Below are 19610 nucleotides of genomic sequence, written 5' to 3' on the forward strand. Positions count from 1 at the left end.
GGCTTCTCTCCATTTTTAAAATTCAGTTATTTAGTAGTTGTTGTTTGAGGCAGGGTCTCACTATGTAGCATTGGCTGGCCTAGAACTCAGTATGTAGACCAGACTGGTCTCAAACTCACAGAGATCTGCCTGGCTCTATTTCCTGAGTTCTGGGAATAAAGGTGTGCACTACCACACCCAGCTGGTCTTTTATGTAAAAAAGCAGAATTTGACTTAGTTAGTGGTAGAGCATTTGCCTAATTTTGGTGACGCTCTGGATTTAAACTCAAGCATTGCGAAAGTCAATTTAAAAAGAAACAGAATAAAATGAATGTGAGTGGTTGAGTCTTTGATGATCATGACTTTATGAATTAAAAATGTGAATATATGCAGTTCTTGGTCAGTTCCACAAAGAAATGTTAGACGGGGATGACTCAAAATGCATTTTACTTAAGGAAACCCTGGAAGTGTGTTTTCTTCCTACCACTTAGCATTTAATTTTACTGAATAGAATGTGTACCTTTCATAGACATCACAACATTAATACCTGACAGCAGATTTGTTCATGCTCAGGCAGTGACAAAGTATGGCTGTAGCCTGGATGGTAGCAAATTGGCACAGGTGACAGACTGTATCCTAGCTCAAAGACTTTTGTTTTGTTATTTTTTTTATTATTATTATTATTATTTTTTTTTTTTTGGTTTTTCGAGACAGGGTTTCTCTGTGTAGCTTTGCGCCTTTCCTGGATCTCGCTCTGTAGATCCGCCTGGCTCTGCCTCCCGAGTGCTGGGATTAAAGGCGTGCGCCACCACCGCCCGGCTGTTTTATTATTTATTTGTTTATTTATTGTGTATATGTGTATAATGTGCGGGTGTGAGTGGAGGTCAGAGGACAAGTTTTGGAGTCAGTCCTGAATTCCACTTTGGGTTCTGGGATTGAACTTGGGTTTCAGGTCTGCAGAGCAAGTCATTCACCCGGCTGAGCCGTCTCAGTATTAGTTCAAAGACGGAAGTGTGAGGAAAAATGTCATGGGCTCCGTGAATATGTGTGAAATCCATGATCCTGCAGTAGATTGGAAGCCGTCATGAGGACCCATGGCAGATATTTTTGAAGTACTATGTCTATGTATAATATACATACATATTTAAGACAGGTTCACACTGTGTATTCCAGACTGAATTGAATTCACTATCCTTCCGCCTCAGCCTCCTGAGTTCACCTAGATTTCAGGTGGTCTTCATCTTGCCTAGCAAAAGCATTCCCCCTCCTTCCTCCCTTCCCTCCTTCCCTTTTTGAGACAAGGTCTCACTCTAGCCCAGGCTGGCCTGAAACTCATTATATATCCTGACTGATGCTGAACATGACTCGGTATCCAAGTCCTGGGATTATAAGTGTGAGACACACACTTTGCTCACCTTTAATTTCTTTATGAAGAAAGATTGTGATTCTCCATAAAGGTAATTGGAGCAAAACTTAAAACACTGTTAGTAGGGAAATGTAGATACTTTAACTAATTCTTCTTTTTTTCCATTTAGGTGAACAGTATGAAAGAGCTAGACGCCTTCAAGCCAAAATGATAACTAATTTGGTTATGGCCAAGGATCGTTTACAACTTCTAGGTATCAACTTCTCTAATTAGTTTTGAAATGTTTAATGAATCATTAATGGTAAGGGCTGGGCATGTAGTTCAATAGTAGAGCATTTATATAGCATGTATCAGACCCTGTGCCCAGTCTCCAGTGAGAAGTCAGTCTTTACCATCAGGGAGAGTGGATCGGTAATTTCAGTTTTAAATTGCCTGGGTATTTAATTGTGCACAGCATGCACCAAGGTGCCTAGGGAGGCTAGAAGAGGGCATCAGATTCTCTGAACTAGAGTTCCAAGTGGTTGTGAGCCTCTTAATGTGGGTGGTGGGAACTGAACCTCTCTACAAGAGCTCCAGTGCGCTTAACCATTACTGTGTCCGTCCGTCCGTCCGTCCGTCCTTCCTTCCTTCCTTCCTTTCCAGATTTGTTTTTTGTTTGTTTGTTTTGTTTTGTTTTGAGACAGGATTTCTCTGTACAACAGTCCTGAATGTCCTGGAGCTGGATCTGTAGACCAGGCTGTCCTCAAACTCACAGAGATCTTTCTGCCTCTGCCTCCTGAGTGCTGGGATTAAAGGCAGGAGCCACCACCGCCTGACTAACACCAGTCATATGTTAGTGGAAGGGCCACAAATTCCTCTTGCCAGAGATTAGAATGTCTTCCTTTTTAGTAAGCAAGAACTCCTCAAGCCCTTGAGAGAATGGAGACTTTTGTCTAAATGCCTGACCTTGGGTAAAAGACTTTCTTGGGGAACCAAACACTCCCATTATAGAATATTGCAGTTTTTATATGGCTTAGTTTATCCAAATAGCTGAAGCTTAAAGTGAGCAAAGACGAAGCTAGACAACTGTTACTGTGAACCTGAGTAGGCCTTAGGAATTTATTAATTTTGATTATCAAATATACCTCATTCATCAAACAAATCTTATTTTTCAAATACACCTTATTGATCGAGCATACGTTACTTATCTGAATTTTCTAGCAGCTTGATGTTACCTTGTGTGGGAGTAGGCAGAGTTGTCACGCTGTATGGTTCCATGGCGGCAAGGATTTCTTCCAGAGAATTATTTTGTTTAAAGAGGCTGTGATTTTACACATTTTCATCCTTCAAAGCCTGCATAAAATTTCCAAAAGGAAAAGGCATAAGGGAACTCCCATAACACATAATGAGAATCATTAAAAATGAAAGTAAAGGGGTGCTGGAGAATTGTGATCTGCAAAATCGAAATGCTGGAACTTTGTCAGGCAGCAATGGTCTCCATGCGGTCCACGCCACTATGTATAGACCTCATAGAAATCTGCCTGCCTCTGCCTCCCAAATGCTATGATCAAAGGTGACGACACCATGCCCAGCTAAAGGGTTTTGAGTAGAGCCATATGGTAAGGTTTTTCTGTAGAGTACATCAGTGAGGTGATTCCCAGGGAATTAGATATGTGAGGAGCTAAGGGAAGCATGACTGCTTTAGTTTAGGTAGCTGTGTTAGTCTGTACTACCTTAGTCATTTTAAAGAGCAGGGTTAGTCTCTTTGAGTTGTTGTAGCAGGACTAGAACCCAGGGCCTTGCACATACCACTGGAGTTTTCTACTGCCTAACTTCATCCTCAGGTGCTTTTTTGTTAATAGGGATTAACTGAAGCATGGTCACAGTGTCAGTGGGGTGTGTGTGTGTATGCAGGTAGAATTGTAAACTCTACATACTTATCTGTAACTTTTTATTCTCAGTCATCAAAAAAGTTAAGATTTTGATTTCTGCTTGTCTCCCCCCCCCCCCCCCCCCCAGCTGAGGACTGAACCCAGGGCCTTGCACTTGCTAGGCAAGTGCTCTACCACTGAGCTAAATCCCCAACCCCGATTTCTGCTTGTCTTTATTAGATAATAAATGTTTCTGGTAACTTTTTGTGTTAATAAAGAAAACACATAATAACAGAATTTTCCTAACTTAAGCTTTCACCAACACAAATAAGTTGTGTCTCGGTATTTTGATTTAAAGAGCATTATCATTGAGAAAAATCAGATGACCTACCTCCATTTAACCAAAGTAAATAGAAAGGATCCAAGGTATATTGTATCAGCCACTTCTAGGACACAAAAGCTGCGCACTGCTTTGTGCTTTGTATACAAAGGGCAGCTGCTGTTTAACCGGTCCCAGAGGCATGTGATACTGCACTGTAGACCAAGCACGGTGCCTGCTTGTCTGACTTGAGGAATATAAGTCTAAGAGTTAGTATGTATGGTCGGCTTTCATTGTTTTATGTTCAATTGAGTGCTGATAATTAAACCAGGACCTTGCATATGTTAACTGCATGTTCCACACTGACTACATATACCTCACCCCAGTGCTGTCCTGACACATAGATTCATTGGCTTTCTAATGCAGAAGAAAATAAACTTACTTCAGCAAAGCATGTTTGGGAAAAGGTGATCCCTTATTTGGATGAGACAGATAGGTACGTCACTTAGGAGCAGTGTCTGGAAGCCTGCGTGTAGATGATTACCAAGGGGAGGAGGAGGGCTGCAGCCTTACTGCAGAAGGGGAAACAGCAACCCTTCTGCCCCAGGCAGCAGGCTAAGACTCCATCTATGGAGGGTTGTTATTCGAGGCGGGGTAGGTTTGGAACAAATGTTTTCATTAATTAGTTACATCTTATGTGTCACAGAATTTTAAAGTTTGACTACCATCCCTCCCACTGTGTCCAGCTCTGTGTGTGTGTGTGTGTGTAGTATACTGTAGTATACTGCACACCCTGTTCATCATGCTGGTCCCCTTGCCTTGTGGCATTTATTTTTTTGCTTGGCTTAATTAAGGTAATAGAGCCAATTATGACCTTTCTTGGATTCTCCCTGTTGTTTCTTTCTGTGCCATTTTTAAAGTATGATTTCCTCTTAAAATTTGCTTTTGATCTTAGTGAGACCATACTGTACTTCCTCTGTAAAGCTTTTTCTTTCTTTCTAATGATTTATTTATTATCTATGTACATTGATGTTTGACCTGCATGTATATCTGTGTGAGGGTGTTGGATCCCCTAAAGTTGGAGTTACAGAGTTGTGAGCTGCCATGTGGGTGCTGAGTATTGAACCCAGGTCCTCTGGAAGAGCAGCCAGTGCTCTTAACTACTGAGCCATCTCTCCAGCCCTGTAAAGCCTTTTCAATAGGCTTTTTGTAGTGTACAATCTTTTAAAGATAGTTATGTTGAACTGGTTGTGATAATACAGGTATTTTTGTTTTACTTTTTATTTATTTATTTATTTATTTATTTTTGGCAGGGTTTCTCTGTATAGCCTTGGCTACTCTGGAACTCACTCTGTAGACCACGCTGGCCTCAAACTCCCAGAGATTTGCCTGCTTCTGTCTCCCAAGTGCTGGGATTAAGGGCGTGCACCACCACTGCTTGGCTGATAGTACAGGTCTTTAATGCCAACAGAGCTCAGCGGATCTCTGAGTTCGGGGCCAACCTGGTCTCTACATAATAAGTTTTATGACAGCCAAAGCTACATAAACAGACCCCATCTCTAATAATAACAATAAGTACTAATACAGTTATGCTTTAAGTTGCCAATAATATTTAATGTTTGTAGATAGTAAGAGCCAGTCACTTTTTATCCAAATATTACTATATTAGGGATTCAAGCATATGATATGCAGCCATCACTTGCTGTTGATAATAGTGATAAGTAACTGTCTTAGTTACCAGCCCGAATAAGGTGTGTTTTCAACATAGCCTTCCACATGTTAACGTCTGTACTTTTCATATGAGTTCTTACTAATTACATACTTTAGAGAATACTGCATGGATTGCAAAGACGTCACTGTCTGACAGCTTTGTAACACAGTAGTTTTCCATTTTCCACATGCCTTTTATTTGTTTATTTTTCTTTCTGTTTATTTTGTTCTTTTTTAACCTCCTCTGTTGCATAGAGAAGCTGCAACCAGTTTTGCAATTTTCCAAGTCACAAACGGATGTCTATAATGACAGTACTAACCTGATGTGCCGCAATGGACATCTCCAGTCAGGTATGTTTTGACTAACTAATGTAAACTGAAGCTTGCATGGGAAATGGACTTTTGCTTACCCTATAATGTTGATTTAGCTATATAGTGGAAGGTATAACTGTTTTGTTTTCACAGGATTAGGAGAACACACAGTATCCTCATCATTCATAGTGTCCTAACATATGACAGATGTGGTAGAGCCATTCTAAATATACCTGTTCACATGTTTTCCAGCTTCCTACTTACAAAATATGGGAGGTGGTGCTCTCATTACTGTCTAGCCCACTGGCCCTTAAATTGTACTCAATAAACCTATTCTTTTAGGAAAAAAAAAGTATATATACATGTATATGTGTATGTGCTTTTGTGTGTATGTGTCTGTGTGTTTGTGAACACATTTGGAGGTCAGAGGAGGACAGTTGAAAGAAGGGGTTCTCTTCTACTACCATGTATGTCCTTGGGATTAACCTCAGGCTGTCAAACCTGGCAGCAAGTGCCTTTCTCCACTGAGCCATCTCAGAAACCCCGATTGGATCTTGTTGTTGTTGTTGATTTTTGTCACTTGGGACAGGGTCTTACTGTGTAGCCCTGCATGGCGTGGAACTTACTATATGGACCAGGTGTCTTTTACCTTGCAAACTCTATCAGTGTTCATGCCTCTACTTCCCCAGTATTGGAATTACAAACAAACTGCACCGTATCTGTACGTAATTTTATTAATTTTTATTAATTTTTTTGAGTCAGGCTCTCACTGTGTAGCCCTGGCTGCCTGGAACTCTCTATACGAGGCTTGTTTCAACTCCCAAGATCTGCCTGCCTCTGCATCAAGTACTGGGATTAAAGTTGTGCACCCCCACACTCAGGCTGTATAAGTTCCTTCAAATAATTATATTTTCATTTCTGTTGTATTTTAAGTGTTTGTGGGGGTTTTCTTTTTTGTGTTTTTAACATGGAAATTTTAATACTTAGTCAAACATCAGTTTTTACTGTGTGTCAGTACCCTGTCTCTACCTCCCCAGCACTAGGATTTGTTTTTGGGTGTAGGGTCTCATATATCCCAGCTGGCCTTGAGTTTGTATGTGGTTAAAGATCACTAATACCACAAACCCAGTTTTACTTGGTCTTAGGCTACCCAGAGCTTCTTGGATGCTAGGTGTTTTAGTTAGAGTTTCTGTTGCTGTGAAGAGACACCATGACCACAGAAACTCTTACAAAGAAAACATTTAATTGGAGTGGCTCACCTACAGTTTCAGAGGTTCAGTACATTAGAATCATAGTAAGGGTCATGCAGTGTGCAGGCCGATGTGGTGCTGGCTACATCTTGATATGTAGGCTACAGGAAGTCGATTGAGACACTGGGTGGTGTCCTGAGCATAGGAAACCTCAGAGCCCACCCCACAGTGACACTCTTCCTCCAACAAAGCCATACCCACTCCAATAAAGCCACACCTCCTAATAATGCCACTTCTTATGAGATCATGAGGGCCAATTATATTCAAACCACTACACTAGACAAGCAGTCTACCAACTGAATTACATCCCCAGCCCCTGATGTAAGTTTTGGTTGTTGTTTCCTAGTGTTGAGGTTCAAACCCAGGGTCTTACACATGCTAGGCAAGCTCTGTACCACTGCTATATACGTCCTTAGCCGTTCTGATATTTGTTGTTATTATTATTATTTTTTTATGAAAGTCTTCTGTCTTTCTTGTGGTAGTTCTTTTCTAGAAATTTCTTTCTTTTTTGGGGGAGGGGGTGGTTCAAGACAAGGTTTCTCTGTGTAACAGCTCTGTCTGTCCTGGAACTTGCTTTGTAGACCAGGCTATCTTTAAATTCACAGAGTCTCTGCCTCCCAAGTGCTGGGATTACAGTTGTGCACCACAACCTCCTGGCTCAGAAGTAAGCATTTTTTAAAAAGATTTATTTATTTATTATATATACAATGTATCCCTGCACGCCAGAAGAGGGCACCAGATCTCATTACAGATGGTTGTGAGCCACCATGTGGTGCTGGGAATTGAACTCAGGGCCTCTGGAAGAACAGCCAGTGCTCCTGACCTCCAAGCTATCTCCAGCCTTGATAAGTAAGCATTTTTAATGCTCAGAGGTTCTCAAAGCACATCTCTTAGGGATCCCCAAGACCCTTTTAGGAAGCACAACTTTCGTTAATTATACTACAGGTCAAATTTTTCATAATACTGAAACATTGTGTGTTGCCTTCCCTGGACTGATATTTGCCCTGACATTTCCTTGACAACCTTGGAGGACATCTGAACTTCAGATGTCCTATGAAGTTCTGAAGTTCAGATGTCCTGTGAGCAGATGCAAAAAACTGTAGTAACACTCACTGCATCCTTCACCACCATAACTTCACCCAACGGTTCACACAGGAAATGTCCTTCATAAAGCTGAAGTATTACACAATCAGTCTCAATCCTTGGTGCACAGCTTTTCATATTCCACACCTTAAAACAGGAGAGGGCTATGTCAAGGAAGGCATGACTGAGCTGCCAGGAACTAACCACTACAAACAACACCATTTTTTTTGAGAGAACAACTGACAGATGATGGTTACTTCATCTTGGGTATTTAGCAGATATTTCCTTAAAAATGAACAAAGAACCTGTCCCATCAAGGAAAAAGCTGACAATATTTATTGCTAAATTATACATTTCAGGCTTTGGAATTTTGCAAAACTTGCTTCTACCACTATGAGACAGCATTTCTTTCCGTAGCCCTGGCTGTCTTGGAACTCACTGTGTAGACAGCCAGGCTGGCCTTGAACACGCAGAGATCAACCTGCTTCTGCCTCTTGGGTGCTGACATTAGGGGCGTGCGCCACCACACTCAGATTTCTAGTCTTAGGTCTATGTATTTTCCGTCTGAAGAAATTCTTCCCCAGTGAGTTTGTTCCTCTGCAGTGAGTGCCCTTTAGCCTTCTCCCAGGAAGATCTTGTCGTCACATCTTTCTGAGATACTTTCCTGGTTTGTATCTCCCAATTCCCTGAGCCTAGGTTCAGAATTTACCTTCGTGTTCTGGAGCAACCTTGATCAAATGTACTGTCCTTGGAAGTGCCCTTGCCTTGAATCCCCTCTTCTATATACGTTCAGCAATCACTGTGGCTGTGTCAGTCTGTGCTCTGTCTTGTAGAAACCACATTTCCTTTTGTTGTTGTTGTTTATGCATTTAATACATTGTTCATATTGTCTATTTGATGTATTTGGTACTTTTTTTAATTTTTAAAGATTGTTTACTTTGTGTGAGATTTTTTTTCTTGTATGTATGTATGTATGTGTACCATGTTCATGTCTGGTGCTTGTGGAGGTCAGAAGAGGATGTAAGACCCCCCCAGGAATTAGAGTTATGGATGGCGTGAGCTTCAGAGTGCTGGAAACCCAACTTAGGTTCTCTACAGTAGTAACAAATGCTCTTCACCACTGAACTGTCTCTAGCCCCTTCCTCATATTTTTATTTAAAGAAAAATATTTTTTATGTTTATAAGTGTTTTGCCTGTGTATATGTCTGTGTTTCTTGTACATGTAGTGCCCACATAAGCCAGAAGGTGTCAGATCCTCCAGAACTGGAGTTACAGATAGTTATGACCTCCCCTGTGGGTGCTGGGAACTGACCCAGGTCCTCTGAAAGAGCAACAAGTGTTCTTAACCACTGAACTATCTCTCAGCCTCCTGTTTTTATTAATATTAAGTATGTACAAGTGTGGGTACACACAGATGTTTTTGGAGGTGCCAGCAGAGGCCAAAAGGGTCAAATGCCCTTGGAATCATTCCATGGAGCTGGAGTCACAGGTGGTTGTGAGCCACTCAATGTGAGTACTGGAGCTAAATCTGGATCCTCTGTAAGAGTAGTGGGTGCTCTAAACTGCTGAGCCATCTCTCTTAGCCCTGTGTTTGGTAGTTCAGTGCAGTGACTCTCACATCTTAAAACCTTTGGAGCCGGGCGGTGGTGGCGCACGCCTTTAATCCCAGCACTCGGGAGGCAGAGCCAGGCGGATCTCTGTGAGTTCGAGGCCAGCCTGGACTACCAAGTGAGCTCCAGGAAAGGCGCAAAGCTACACAGAGAAACCCTGTCTCGAAAAATCAAAAAAAAAAAAAAAAAAAAACCTTTGGAGACATAGCAATAGTTCCAGCCTCTGTTATGACTAAAATAATTCTAGCAGTCATAGTCCTTTATGTTCTAGTATAATGATCCAAGGCAATTCAGACTGAGTCTGCAGTAACATCTCTGATTGTCAAAAATTTGATTATCACAACATAATCGAATGACTGGGATGGTCTAGTATTTAGGCTGTCTGTTCTCCTTGTCTTAGGGGTTCTCTTATTAATCCTCCAGTGGCAATTTAACACTGTAGTTCTCCAAATAAACAAACTGATTCCCTCTACCTGTTCTTAATTTCCTTTAAAGATATTCAAAAGCCAAGGCCTCTTGAACAGTCTAATTTACTTCCCAATTTAACATTTTTCTCCTTCTCTTTCCAATCTTTTTGAGAGGGTCTTTTGTTTGTTGTTTCTTTTGTTTCTCTTCTCTTCTCTTCTTTCTCTTTTCTTTTCTTTTCTTTTCTTTTCTTTTCTTTTCTTTTCTTTTCTTTTCTTTTCTTTTCTTTTCTTTTCTTTTCTTTTGAGACAGGATATCTCTGTGTAGCCTTGGCTATCCTGGAACTCTCTGTAGACCAGGATGGCCTTGAACTCACAGAGATCCACCATCCACCTGCCTCTGCCTCCCAAGTGCTGGGATTAAAGGCATGCACCACCACCACACCAGGTGCAAGAGGGGGTCTTACTATGTGAGTTTGGGCTGGTTTAGAACTTGGTGGGTAGACCAGGTTGTCCTGAAATTTGCAGTGATCCTCCTGCCTCTGCTTTCTGAGTGTTAAGATTATGGGATTATACGTGACACTGTGACCAGCATTTTTTGTTTGTCTGTCTGTTGGTGATTTATTGTTTTGTTTATTTGTTTGTTTGTTTGATTGTTTTGAGACAGGATATGCATCACCACTATCTGGCTTCTGTCTGTTTTCTGAGACGGGGTCCTTCTATTATGTAGCTCTGGCTGTCTTGGAACTCACTCTGCAGACCAGGCTGTCCTGGAAATTATAGAAATTCACTTGCCTCTGTCTCCCAAATGCTGGAATTAAAGCCGTGTACCACTATCCCTAGCTTGCTTTTTCTTTCTTTCTTTTTTTTTTTTTTTTTTTTTTTTTTTTGATTTTTCGAGACAGGGTTTCTCTGTGTAGCTTTGCGCCTTTCCTGGAACTCACTTGGTAGCCCCCAGGCTGGCCTCGAACTCACAGAGATCCGCCTGGCTCTGCCTCCCGAGTGCTGGGATTAAAGGCATGCGCCACCACTGCCCGGCCTGCTTTTTCTTTCTTAAACATAGTTCCACACTTTGTAGCCCAGGCTGGCCTAGAACTCATGTAGCCCAGGTTATTATTGAACTCACAGAAGTCTTCCCTGGCTCAGCCTCAAGAGTGCTGAGGTTATAACCTGAGCCACCCTACTTGCCTGGCTTAACATTTGTCTCTATAGTACCATCATTATTAATAAGCACTGATTTTTGTTTTATAGGAATATAGTTGTATCCTAGTTGTGACCTTTGAGCATTCAAAAGCCTATAACTTTCTCATTTATTTATTTGTTTATTACTTTGAGTGAGTGTGATATATATATCACATAAAATACTTGGCATACCAAACGCTACAACTTACACTCTTTCAATTAAAATCAGTTAATCAAAACAAAACTTTAAGTGGATATGTGTTGTAGTCTTGCATATTCCATAGCCATGAAAGTTTGCAGTCATGGGCTAGGGAGATAACTCAGTGAAGTGCCTGTCACACAAACATGAGTATTTTAGGTCCTAGCGCCCACGTAAAAGCCAGGTATGGCAGTATGGGACTGACCCCAGCAGTGGGGTGAGGTGCCAGGAGCTCATTTGTCAGCCAGCCCAGCCCAGTTGATGAGCTCCAGGCTCAGTGAGGCTGTTTCAGGTGTGCGCTTGAGAGTGGTTGAGGGAGACACCTGACATCAAATTGGCCTCTGCATGCACATGCCCACAGTATGTATACTGCACACACAGAAGTGGGCAGTCATGTCATTTAGTAGTGTTGCAATTTTCTCCTTTGTGTGGTGTATTCCTAGTGACTTCACTGCATTTTGTTCCTTAGTTATCTGGGGGCTTTATTTGCTTGGTATCTTTTTTATGTCTTATCTTCCCTCACAAGTGAAGTTGTTTTTACAAATAGATTTCTTCATAAGAAAATTAGAATCTACAACATCGAAGGGCAAATCTAACAACCAAATCTCTTTTCCTACTGACCATTCCCATGACATGCGTGTTTATTTTCTGACTTAGATCTTACTTTGAAATACTTGTGGATTTAAAAACAGTTGGTAAGGCCAGTGAAATGGCTCAGTTCAGAAAGGCTCTTACTACACAAGCTTGACGGCCTGAGTTCCACCCCTGGGACTCACGTGGTGGGAGGGAGAACCAAAGTCAGAATGTTGTCCTCTGACTTCTGCACGTGTGCCTTGACAATTGTGCACCTGCAGTCATCCACACATCAAACTCACATACACACAGTAGTGAGAGATACAAATTGTAAACTGCTGGTACCTTGTTTTGCAGATTTGTTAGTATTACTTTTTATTGTTGTAACTATTGTAAATTGTCAGTATTACTTTTTATACACATAGACAAAGTTTCTAATCACGATGGCTGTATGTTTTTCCTCCATAGAAAGTGGAGCAGTTCCGAAGAGGAAAGACCCCCTAACACATGCTAGTAATTCACTGCCTCGATCAAAAACAGTCATGAAAAGTGGATCCACAGGGCTTTCAGGTCACCACAGGGCACCTAGTTGCAGTGGTTTATCCATGGTTTCTGGAGCAAGACAGGGACCTGGTCCTGCGGCTGCCACTCATAAGGTACTCTAGAACAGGGAGTGTACTTGTGCTTTGCAAGTACAAAACTTTGTTATGGTTGATTTTTTTGTATTAGTTCTCTATAATGCTTTATAGAATTGATCGGTTTCCACAAAGTTAAATAGAATTTTTTAATTTGCGAAAACAATTTGCTATTAAAATCTTAGGTCCTTTCAGAATAATTAGGAATTTCATATTGTTTACTTAACAAGTCTTTTCAGTATAATGTTGTATATGTCATTTTAATTCTAGTCTTAGAATTATTTCAGATTATGTAATTTATTTATTTATCTATTTATTTATTTATTTTGGTTTTCCAAGGCAGGGTTTCTCTGTGTAGCTTTCACTGTCCTAGAACTCACTCTATTGAACAGACTGGCCTCGAACACACAGATCTGCCTACGTCTGCCTCCTGGGTGCTGGTATTAAAAGAATGCACCACACTGACCAGATTATGTAAATTTTAGAACATTAAACATACCTAAAGTTTTGTTGTAATTCTTACAAGAGTCAAAGATGAATGACTTTTCTTATAGGGTCTTTGGGTTTAAAAAAAAGAGGGGTGTGTGTGTGTGTGTTGAAGGCCAGAAGAGAGTGCTGGGTGTCTTCCTATTCCTTTGAGGAAGAGTCCACCCATGAACCTAGAGCTTGTTTACTCTTGGCTGGAAGCCTGCAGGCCCTAGTGGTCATCTGGTTTCCGTTGCCTTCAGGGCTGGGGTTACAGGCGTGTACAGGATGACTGGCATGTTATGTGAATGCTGACATCCAAACTCCATTCCTCATGATTTTTCAGTAAAAGCTCTTAACTGCTGAGCCAGTTCTCTGTCTCGCCTTTGTCTTTTATAGTAACTGACTCTGTAGATAAAATCTATTAGCCCTCTTCATGTCAAATGTCGTTCTATAGTGAATGTAGTTTTGGGTTAAATGCTCAACCTTTGCAGTCTTAGATTTTTTTCTTTGTGTTTGCCTTGTGTGGAGACCAAAGGTAGACCTCAGATAACTTCCTTAGTCACTTTGCACATCAACCCTGGATCTCACACACTTGGCTAGAGCAGCTGGCCTGTGAGCCCCAGGGAGCTGCGTTGCAGATGCACACCGTATGACTGACTTACATGAGTGCCCAGGACCTGAACTCAGGTTCTTCTTGGTGTGTAGCAAACATTTCACTAACTGAGCATCTCCCCAGCTTTGTGTTTCTCCCGTTTTTATTAAATTCGATCAACCTTCAGGGTCATTTATGAGTGAAAAGTCTAGGTTGTTTCACATTAAATTTTTGTGTCCTTCAAGGGTATTCCGAAACCAAATAGAACCAACAAACCTTCTACACCCACAACGGCCGTTCGGAAAAAGAAAGACTTGAAGAATTTTAGGAATGTGGACAGTAACCTGGCAAACCTCATAATGAATGAAATTGTTGACAAGTAAGTTCTGCCGCATTTCAGTTTCTATTTCTTATTTTTATTTATAAAATACATGTGTATGATACATAATATTTTTACTTTCATACTTAATTTTTATGGTAGTTTTGAAGATTTTTGCTAATAAGCAAGCTTCACAGTTAACATAAAACTGACTAAACTATATTTCTGCTGTGAAATTAACTGATGTTCTGTTTCTTAGTGGGACAGCTGTTAAATTTGACGATATAGCTGGTCAGGATTTGGCAAAACAAGCACTGCAGGAGATTGTTATCCTTCCTTCTCTGCGGCCTGAGGTAAGGGTTTATGTTACCACATGATTAATTCCTGTAAGTAATTCCAAGGTCAGTGTTTTAAAAACGCAAACATTAAAGTCTGGGCATGTACCAAGCATCCAGCTGAGGAGGCTGAGGCGGGAGGGGTCTTGAGCTTGAGGCCAGTGTGGGTTCCACAGTGAATTCTGGACCAGCCTGGGCTATAATATAGCATGATCTATTTTACTCCTCCCTCACAAAAGGCATTTACATTTGCTTATTAATAGGAGATGAGAATGAATTTAAGAAATTCTGAATCCATTTTTAACTTTCATAAGAAAAGTAGGTAATTCTATGGTATAATTTTTATTTAAGAGATTTAATCCCAGCACTTAGGAGGCAGAGGCATTCAGACCTCTTGAGTTCGAGACCAGCCTGGTCTACAGAGTGAGTTCCAGGACAACCAGGGGTACACAGAGAAACCCTGTCTTGACCATAGCTTCTTCCCCCCCCCCCCCCCCCCCCCCCCCCCGCAAAAAAAAGGTTGCTTTTCCCCCCCAGTGCTAGAGTTAAACCTAAGGCTTTGCAAGTTGAGTGGCTACCACTGAGCTATGTCCTCGGTCCCTACTTAAAATAACTGAACAGAGTGGGAAATTAAGATAAAATAATTCTGTAAGTTTGAAGGGCAAACACCTTTAAGAAATTGTTTCCACTGTGTTAATTTTCTGGAATATTAACAGATAGCCAGTGAACGATGCATAGGGATCTGGCCGACCTCCTGTTTTCAGTCATTAAAGGAAATGGGTAATCTTTAAGTTACTAATTAAAGTTGGCACTGTTTGGTAGTCTTCTGTCAGCTACCATATTCATTGTGCTTCAGTGATGTGAAGACACCAGTTTGAGGACCCATTTCTGGATCACATCCGGGTCTTCCTGACAGTTCCTCAACAGCTATAGAAACACAGTTGTGTGGCACAATGTGAAGGAAGCCCTGTTGAGGGTTGGTGCAAAGGTTGTGTGGTTCTGTTGTCATTCATATCCTCTGTGCTGTTTTTTACTTTGGGCACCTACTAAACTAGAAGTTACTGCTGGATGTTGTTTTTCCAGTTTGTATCTTTTCCTTTCTACTTTTTGTTTTTCATTTCTGGATGAGATTTCAGGATGTTGTCCAGGCAGGTCCTGAAATCAGCCTCTTAGTCCAGGATGTCAGCACTCACCACCATGCATGCCCATTTTTGTCTATCTAAAATTTTTTTAGTTAGTACTTGTCGTTCTAAGTCATGAAATCACCGGTTTGATGGGTAGTTGCATTTTTGGTTTTTTTTTTTTTTTTTTTTTAAAGATTTATTTATTATGTATACAGTATTCTGTCTGCATGTATACCTGCAGGCCAGAAGAGGGTGCCAGATCTCATTATAAATGGTTGTGAGCCACCATGTGGTTGCTGGGAATTGAACTCAGGACCTGTGGAAGAACAGTCAGTGCTCTTAACCGCTGAGCCATCTCTCCAGCCCACATTTTTGTTAATACCCATAAAATTAGGGTTAAGACAGAAAACATTTCTCTTTTATGAACCAAAGGTGTGTCATGTGCCCAGCTAGGGCCCCTTGGGGAGCATACTGAAGCTTATAGAGTGAGCTACAGGGCAGGCCATCAATAGGATAGTTTATAGACTGAGTAGTAACTCAGTAGACTGAACCTAAATCTAAAGAAAGCTTGTTACGAGAGGAATCATATAATGGCAGGTCTGAAGAGAACTTTACGGCCTGTTGTGTGACACACACCTAATCCCAAGCCTTAGAGGCAGAGGCAGGCAGATCCCTTAGTTTGAGGCTAGACTAATCTACATAATGAGTTTCAGACCAGCCAGGGCTACATATCGAGACTCTGTCATATCCTACCCCTCCAAAGAAAGGTATTTTTAGATAACCAATGATAAATACTTGACATGTCTGGATGAGCTCTCTAGAATCATGGCTATGACCGAGTGTGTTTTGTAAAGTTGTTCACAGGGCTCAGAGCTCCTGCCAGAGGGCTGTTACTCTTCGGTCCACCTGGAAACGGAAAAACCATGCTGGTAAGAGTGCTATCAAGATGGAGGATTCCATCGAGATAATTAGGATCATATGAATTATGACTTATAGTTGTAATATACTTCTTGAGTTTCTAAAATAGTTTTCATGCAAATATAAATGGGAAGCCATGTGTTATTTGCAGTAGCATGTTTTCAGCTTCATTTTGCAGAATCACTTACCTTACTTTCCTGAGGTTCTGTCTAATGACGCTGAGGATTTTTCCGTTTTAATGAATTTGACCAGTTAGTTGGCTGTCGTTTGTTTTTTGTTTTTTTTTGTTTTTTTGGGTTTTTTTGCAGTGTCTTTTGGCCAGAGGCTTTTTTTAAAAAACCATAATCTGAATATCTATATCTGAGTCCTTCTTAGCTGTAAAAACAAATAGATATTAAAAGCATGGTGGCACACACCTTAATCCCAGCACTGAGGAGGCAGAGGCAGGAGGATCTCTCTGAGTTCAAGGCCAGCCATGGCTACATAGTGAGATGTGGTCTCAAACAACAAAACCCAACAGGAAAAGAATAAATTTCCTCTTGCCTGTTTAACTTTCTCTGGCCAGTGTCTTCCTGCCAAAAAGAAGAGAATTCCTCCCTAGCTTTCCCTGGGAAAGAAGCGTAGCATGTAGACTCTTGACATAGCCGATGCTGGGAGTCACATCACACCTTCTCTTCTGGTACTTCGATGATCAGATGTAGCTGTCTTTGATAAAATCAGGATATTGAACTAACATGTTTCCTCTTCTGACTTCAAGGCTAAAGCAGTAGCTGCAGAATCCAATGCCACCTTTTTCAACATAAGTGCTGCAAGTTTAACTTCAAAATACGTAAGTGCTCCTTCCCCATACTGCCATGTAAGTTACCGTCTTACGTGCTGTGTTAATAAAATGGCAGCAGCATTATTGAAAAGTTTTTTCTGCTTATGTATAATGAATAGCACTCTTCAAGGTACAGAGTTATGTGCACTTTTTAGTTATTTTAAAATGAGAATTATGTTGTTGAATACTGTCATAGTTTGGTAGGCCCTAGCTTAACAGTGCCAAAGTTGCCTGGATCAAATACCAGAAATTTATTGCACAAACAGATAGGATGTGGAAATAGAAACTGAGGAGGCTGGAGGTGTAAGATCTAAGTGTTAGCAGTGGCACTACCTTCTGGGAGCCACAGCAGTGAGTGTGTCACAGGCCTCTCCTGGTTTCTGGTGTGCTGACAGTCCCTGGCAGTTCTTGCCTTGCAGATGCGGCTTCCTGTATCATCACATGACAGTCTCTCTGTAATTCCTGAGTTCACGTTACCATGTGTTATAAGAATACAGTTTCATTAGAGTAGGGTTCACCCCAATGCCTCAGCTTAATTTGACCATCTGTAAGGATACTATTTCCAAATAGTCTCATTTCTAGACACTAGAGCTGGGGCTTCAGTGTGTTTGGGGCAATGTAATCTGGGCTGTAATAAATACCATCCCTTCTACTTAGCTCCCTAATGTGACTGTCTAGAGAGCTACCATGTGTGAGAATTAGGGTAAATTGAATATTCCCTACTCTTTGACTCTAAATTAAAATATGATATAAGACTTCCTCTGGTTTTTTGTTTTGTTTTGTTTTCATTTTTCAAAACAGGGTCTCTTTCTATGTAGCCCTGGCTGTTCTGAAACTCGCTATGTAGACCAGGTTGGTCTTGAACTCACAGAGATGCGCCTGCCTCTACCTCCCGAGCACTGGGATCAAAGGTGTGTGCCACTATGCCTGGCTCTCCTGTTTTTGTTTTATTGCTTTATATCACAGTTTAGATTTCTAATTTTCTTTCTTCTGGCTCCAGTGATATTCTAAGAAGAATTTAGTCTCAATAATTTGAGAGTAGTACAGCTATACCTGCAAGGTTTAAGGAGAGATGGGACCTATCTCAGTCAAAACGTTCTTCGTTCTTGCTATACAAGCCTGAGGATCTGAGTTTGAACTCTGGAATCCATCCACACTAAAAAAGCTGGACGTGGCAGCCTGTCCTTGTGATTTCAGCTGGGGAGGTGGAGATAGCCAAATCTCTGGGACTTAAAGGTCAGCCCAGCTTCTAGGCCAGTGAGAGACCTGTTCTCAAAAAAAGAGAGCACCAAGATGGTGGTACCGTGCATGTGCCACACACACACACACACACACACACACACACACACACACACACACACACACACACTCTCTCTCTCTCTCTCTCTCTCTCACACTAAACAGATGTCTTGGATGTTTATAACTAGCATGAATGGAACTGGTACACTGTAAGACTGAATTATTTCCCATTAAAACTTAGTTTGAGAAAGTAAATTGTGTGTTTTCTAAAATTATACATTCTGTGACACCATTGGAATATATCATGAGATCATGAAGTTAAATTTTAAATCATGATAAAAACTGGAATGCTGTTGCATTTATGTGTGTTATCAATGCATCATACCTTGTAGGTGGGAGAAGGAGAGAAATTGGTGAGAGCTCTCTTTGCTGTGGCTCGAGAACTTCAACCGTCTATAATTTTTATAGGTAAGTATTTTCCCAACTAGGTTGAGCATTTATGAAATACCACTTTCCTAGTATGAGAACTTTGCTCAAAAAGCTATTCAGAAGGACGGCATTTTAAAGAATGAATTCAGTAGGACTATTAATAAGTACAAACTATATGAAGATTAGATGATTGACTTAGTTTGGGCCTAACACCTCCTCTTCACATTTCCTCTAGATGAAGTTGATAGTCTTTTGTGTGAAAGAAGAGAAGGGGAGCATGATGCTAGTAGACGACTAAAAACTGAATTTTTAATAGAGTTTGATGGTGTAAGTATTGATAATCTGTATTTGTGCATATATTTCTTTTTAAGATTTATTTTATCATATGTGTTTGTGCGTTGGCCTGCATGAGTTTTTGTGCACCATGTGTGTTCAGGAGCCTATTGAGGCCAGAAGACTGCATAAGATCTCCCAAAACTAGAGTTACATGTGGTTCTGAGCTGCCATGTAGGTGCTAGGAACTGAAACCCAAGTCTTCCAGAGCAATGAGTGCTCTTAACCTCTGAGCCATCTTTCTAACCACTTAAAGTTTTTCTATGGCAGTATTTTAATATGTATACTTTCCTACTAATATGTATACCAAGCTATAAATACATGCATGTATAGTTTCCCTTTTTGTTTTATCTAAAATGCTGACAAAACTTTTTGACTTGCAGGTTCAATCTGCTGGAGATGACAGAGTACTTGTAATGGGTGCAACTAATAGGCCCCAAGAGCTTGATGAAGCTGTTCTCAGGTAGTGAGAGATGTTTATGATGGTTATATTTCTTGTGTTCATCTCCCCTATCTCTCTCTCTCTCTCTCTCTCTCTCTCTCTCTCTCTCTCTCTCTCTC

At 40.9% G+C, this 19610-nt stretch overlaps 1 protein-coding gene and 1 long non-coding RNA gene across 5 annotated transcripts in view; both read left to right on the forward strand.

Annotated features, from left to right (window-relative positions):
• The window catches only part of LOC128115513 (uncharacterized), a 117463-nt gene that overhangs the window by 42431 nt on the left and 55422 nt on the right, over positions 1-19610 (forward strand). The window lies entirely within an intron of this gene.
• Spast (spastin) overlaps positions 1-19610 on the forward strand; it is a 49160-nt gene that overhangs the window by 12132 nt on the left and 17418 nt on the right. For 2 of the 4 annotated variants that reach the window (XM_052746254.1, XM_052746253.1), the window contains 10 exons: positions 1515-1598; positions 5480-5575; positions 12306-12493; positions 13778-13911; positions 14111-14204; positions 16165-16239; positions 16986-17057; positions 18680-18755; positions 18952-19043; positions 19433-19512. In XM_052746254.1, the coding sequence (XP_052602214.1) occupies positions 1515-1598; positions 5480-5575; positions 12306-12493; positions 13778-13911; positions 14111-14204; positions 16165-16239; positions 16986-17057; positions 18680-18755; positions 18952-19043; positions 19433-19512 (991 nt within the window). The remainder of the gene's footprint in view (positions 1-1514; positions 1599-5479; positions 5576-12305; positions 12494-13777; positions 13912-14110; positions 14205-16164; positions 16240-16985; positions 17058-18679; positions 18756-18951; positions 19044-19432; positions 19513-19610) is intronic. The other 2 variants (XM_052746256.1, XM_052746255.1) reach the window with 1 other exon arrangement.

This window comes from Peromyscus californicus, unplaced genomic scaffold (assembly GCF_007827085.1).
Source record: "Peromyscus californicus insignis strain IS unplaced genomic scaffold, ASM782708v3 Scaffold_1__1_contigs__length_55948999, whole genome shotgun sequence".
NCBI classification, from domain to species: domain Eukaryota; kingdom Metazoa; phylum Chordata; class Mammalia; order Rodentia; family Cricetidae; genus Peromyscus; species Peromyscus californicus.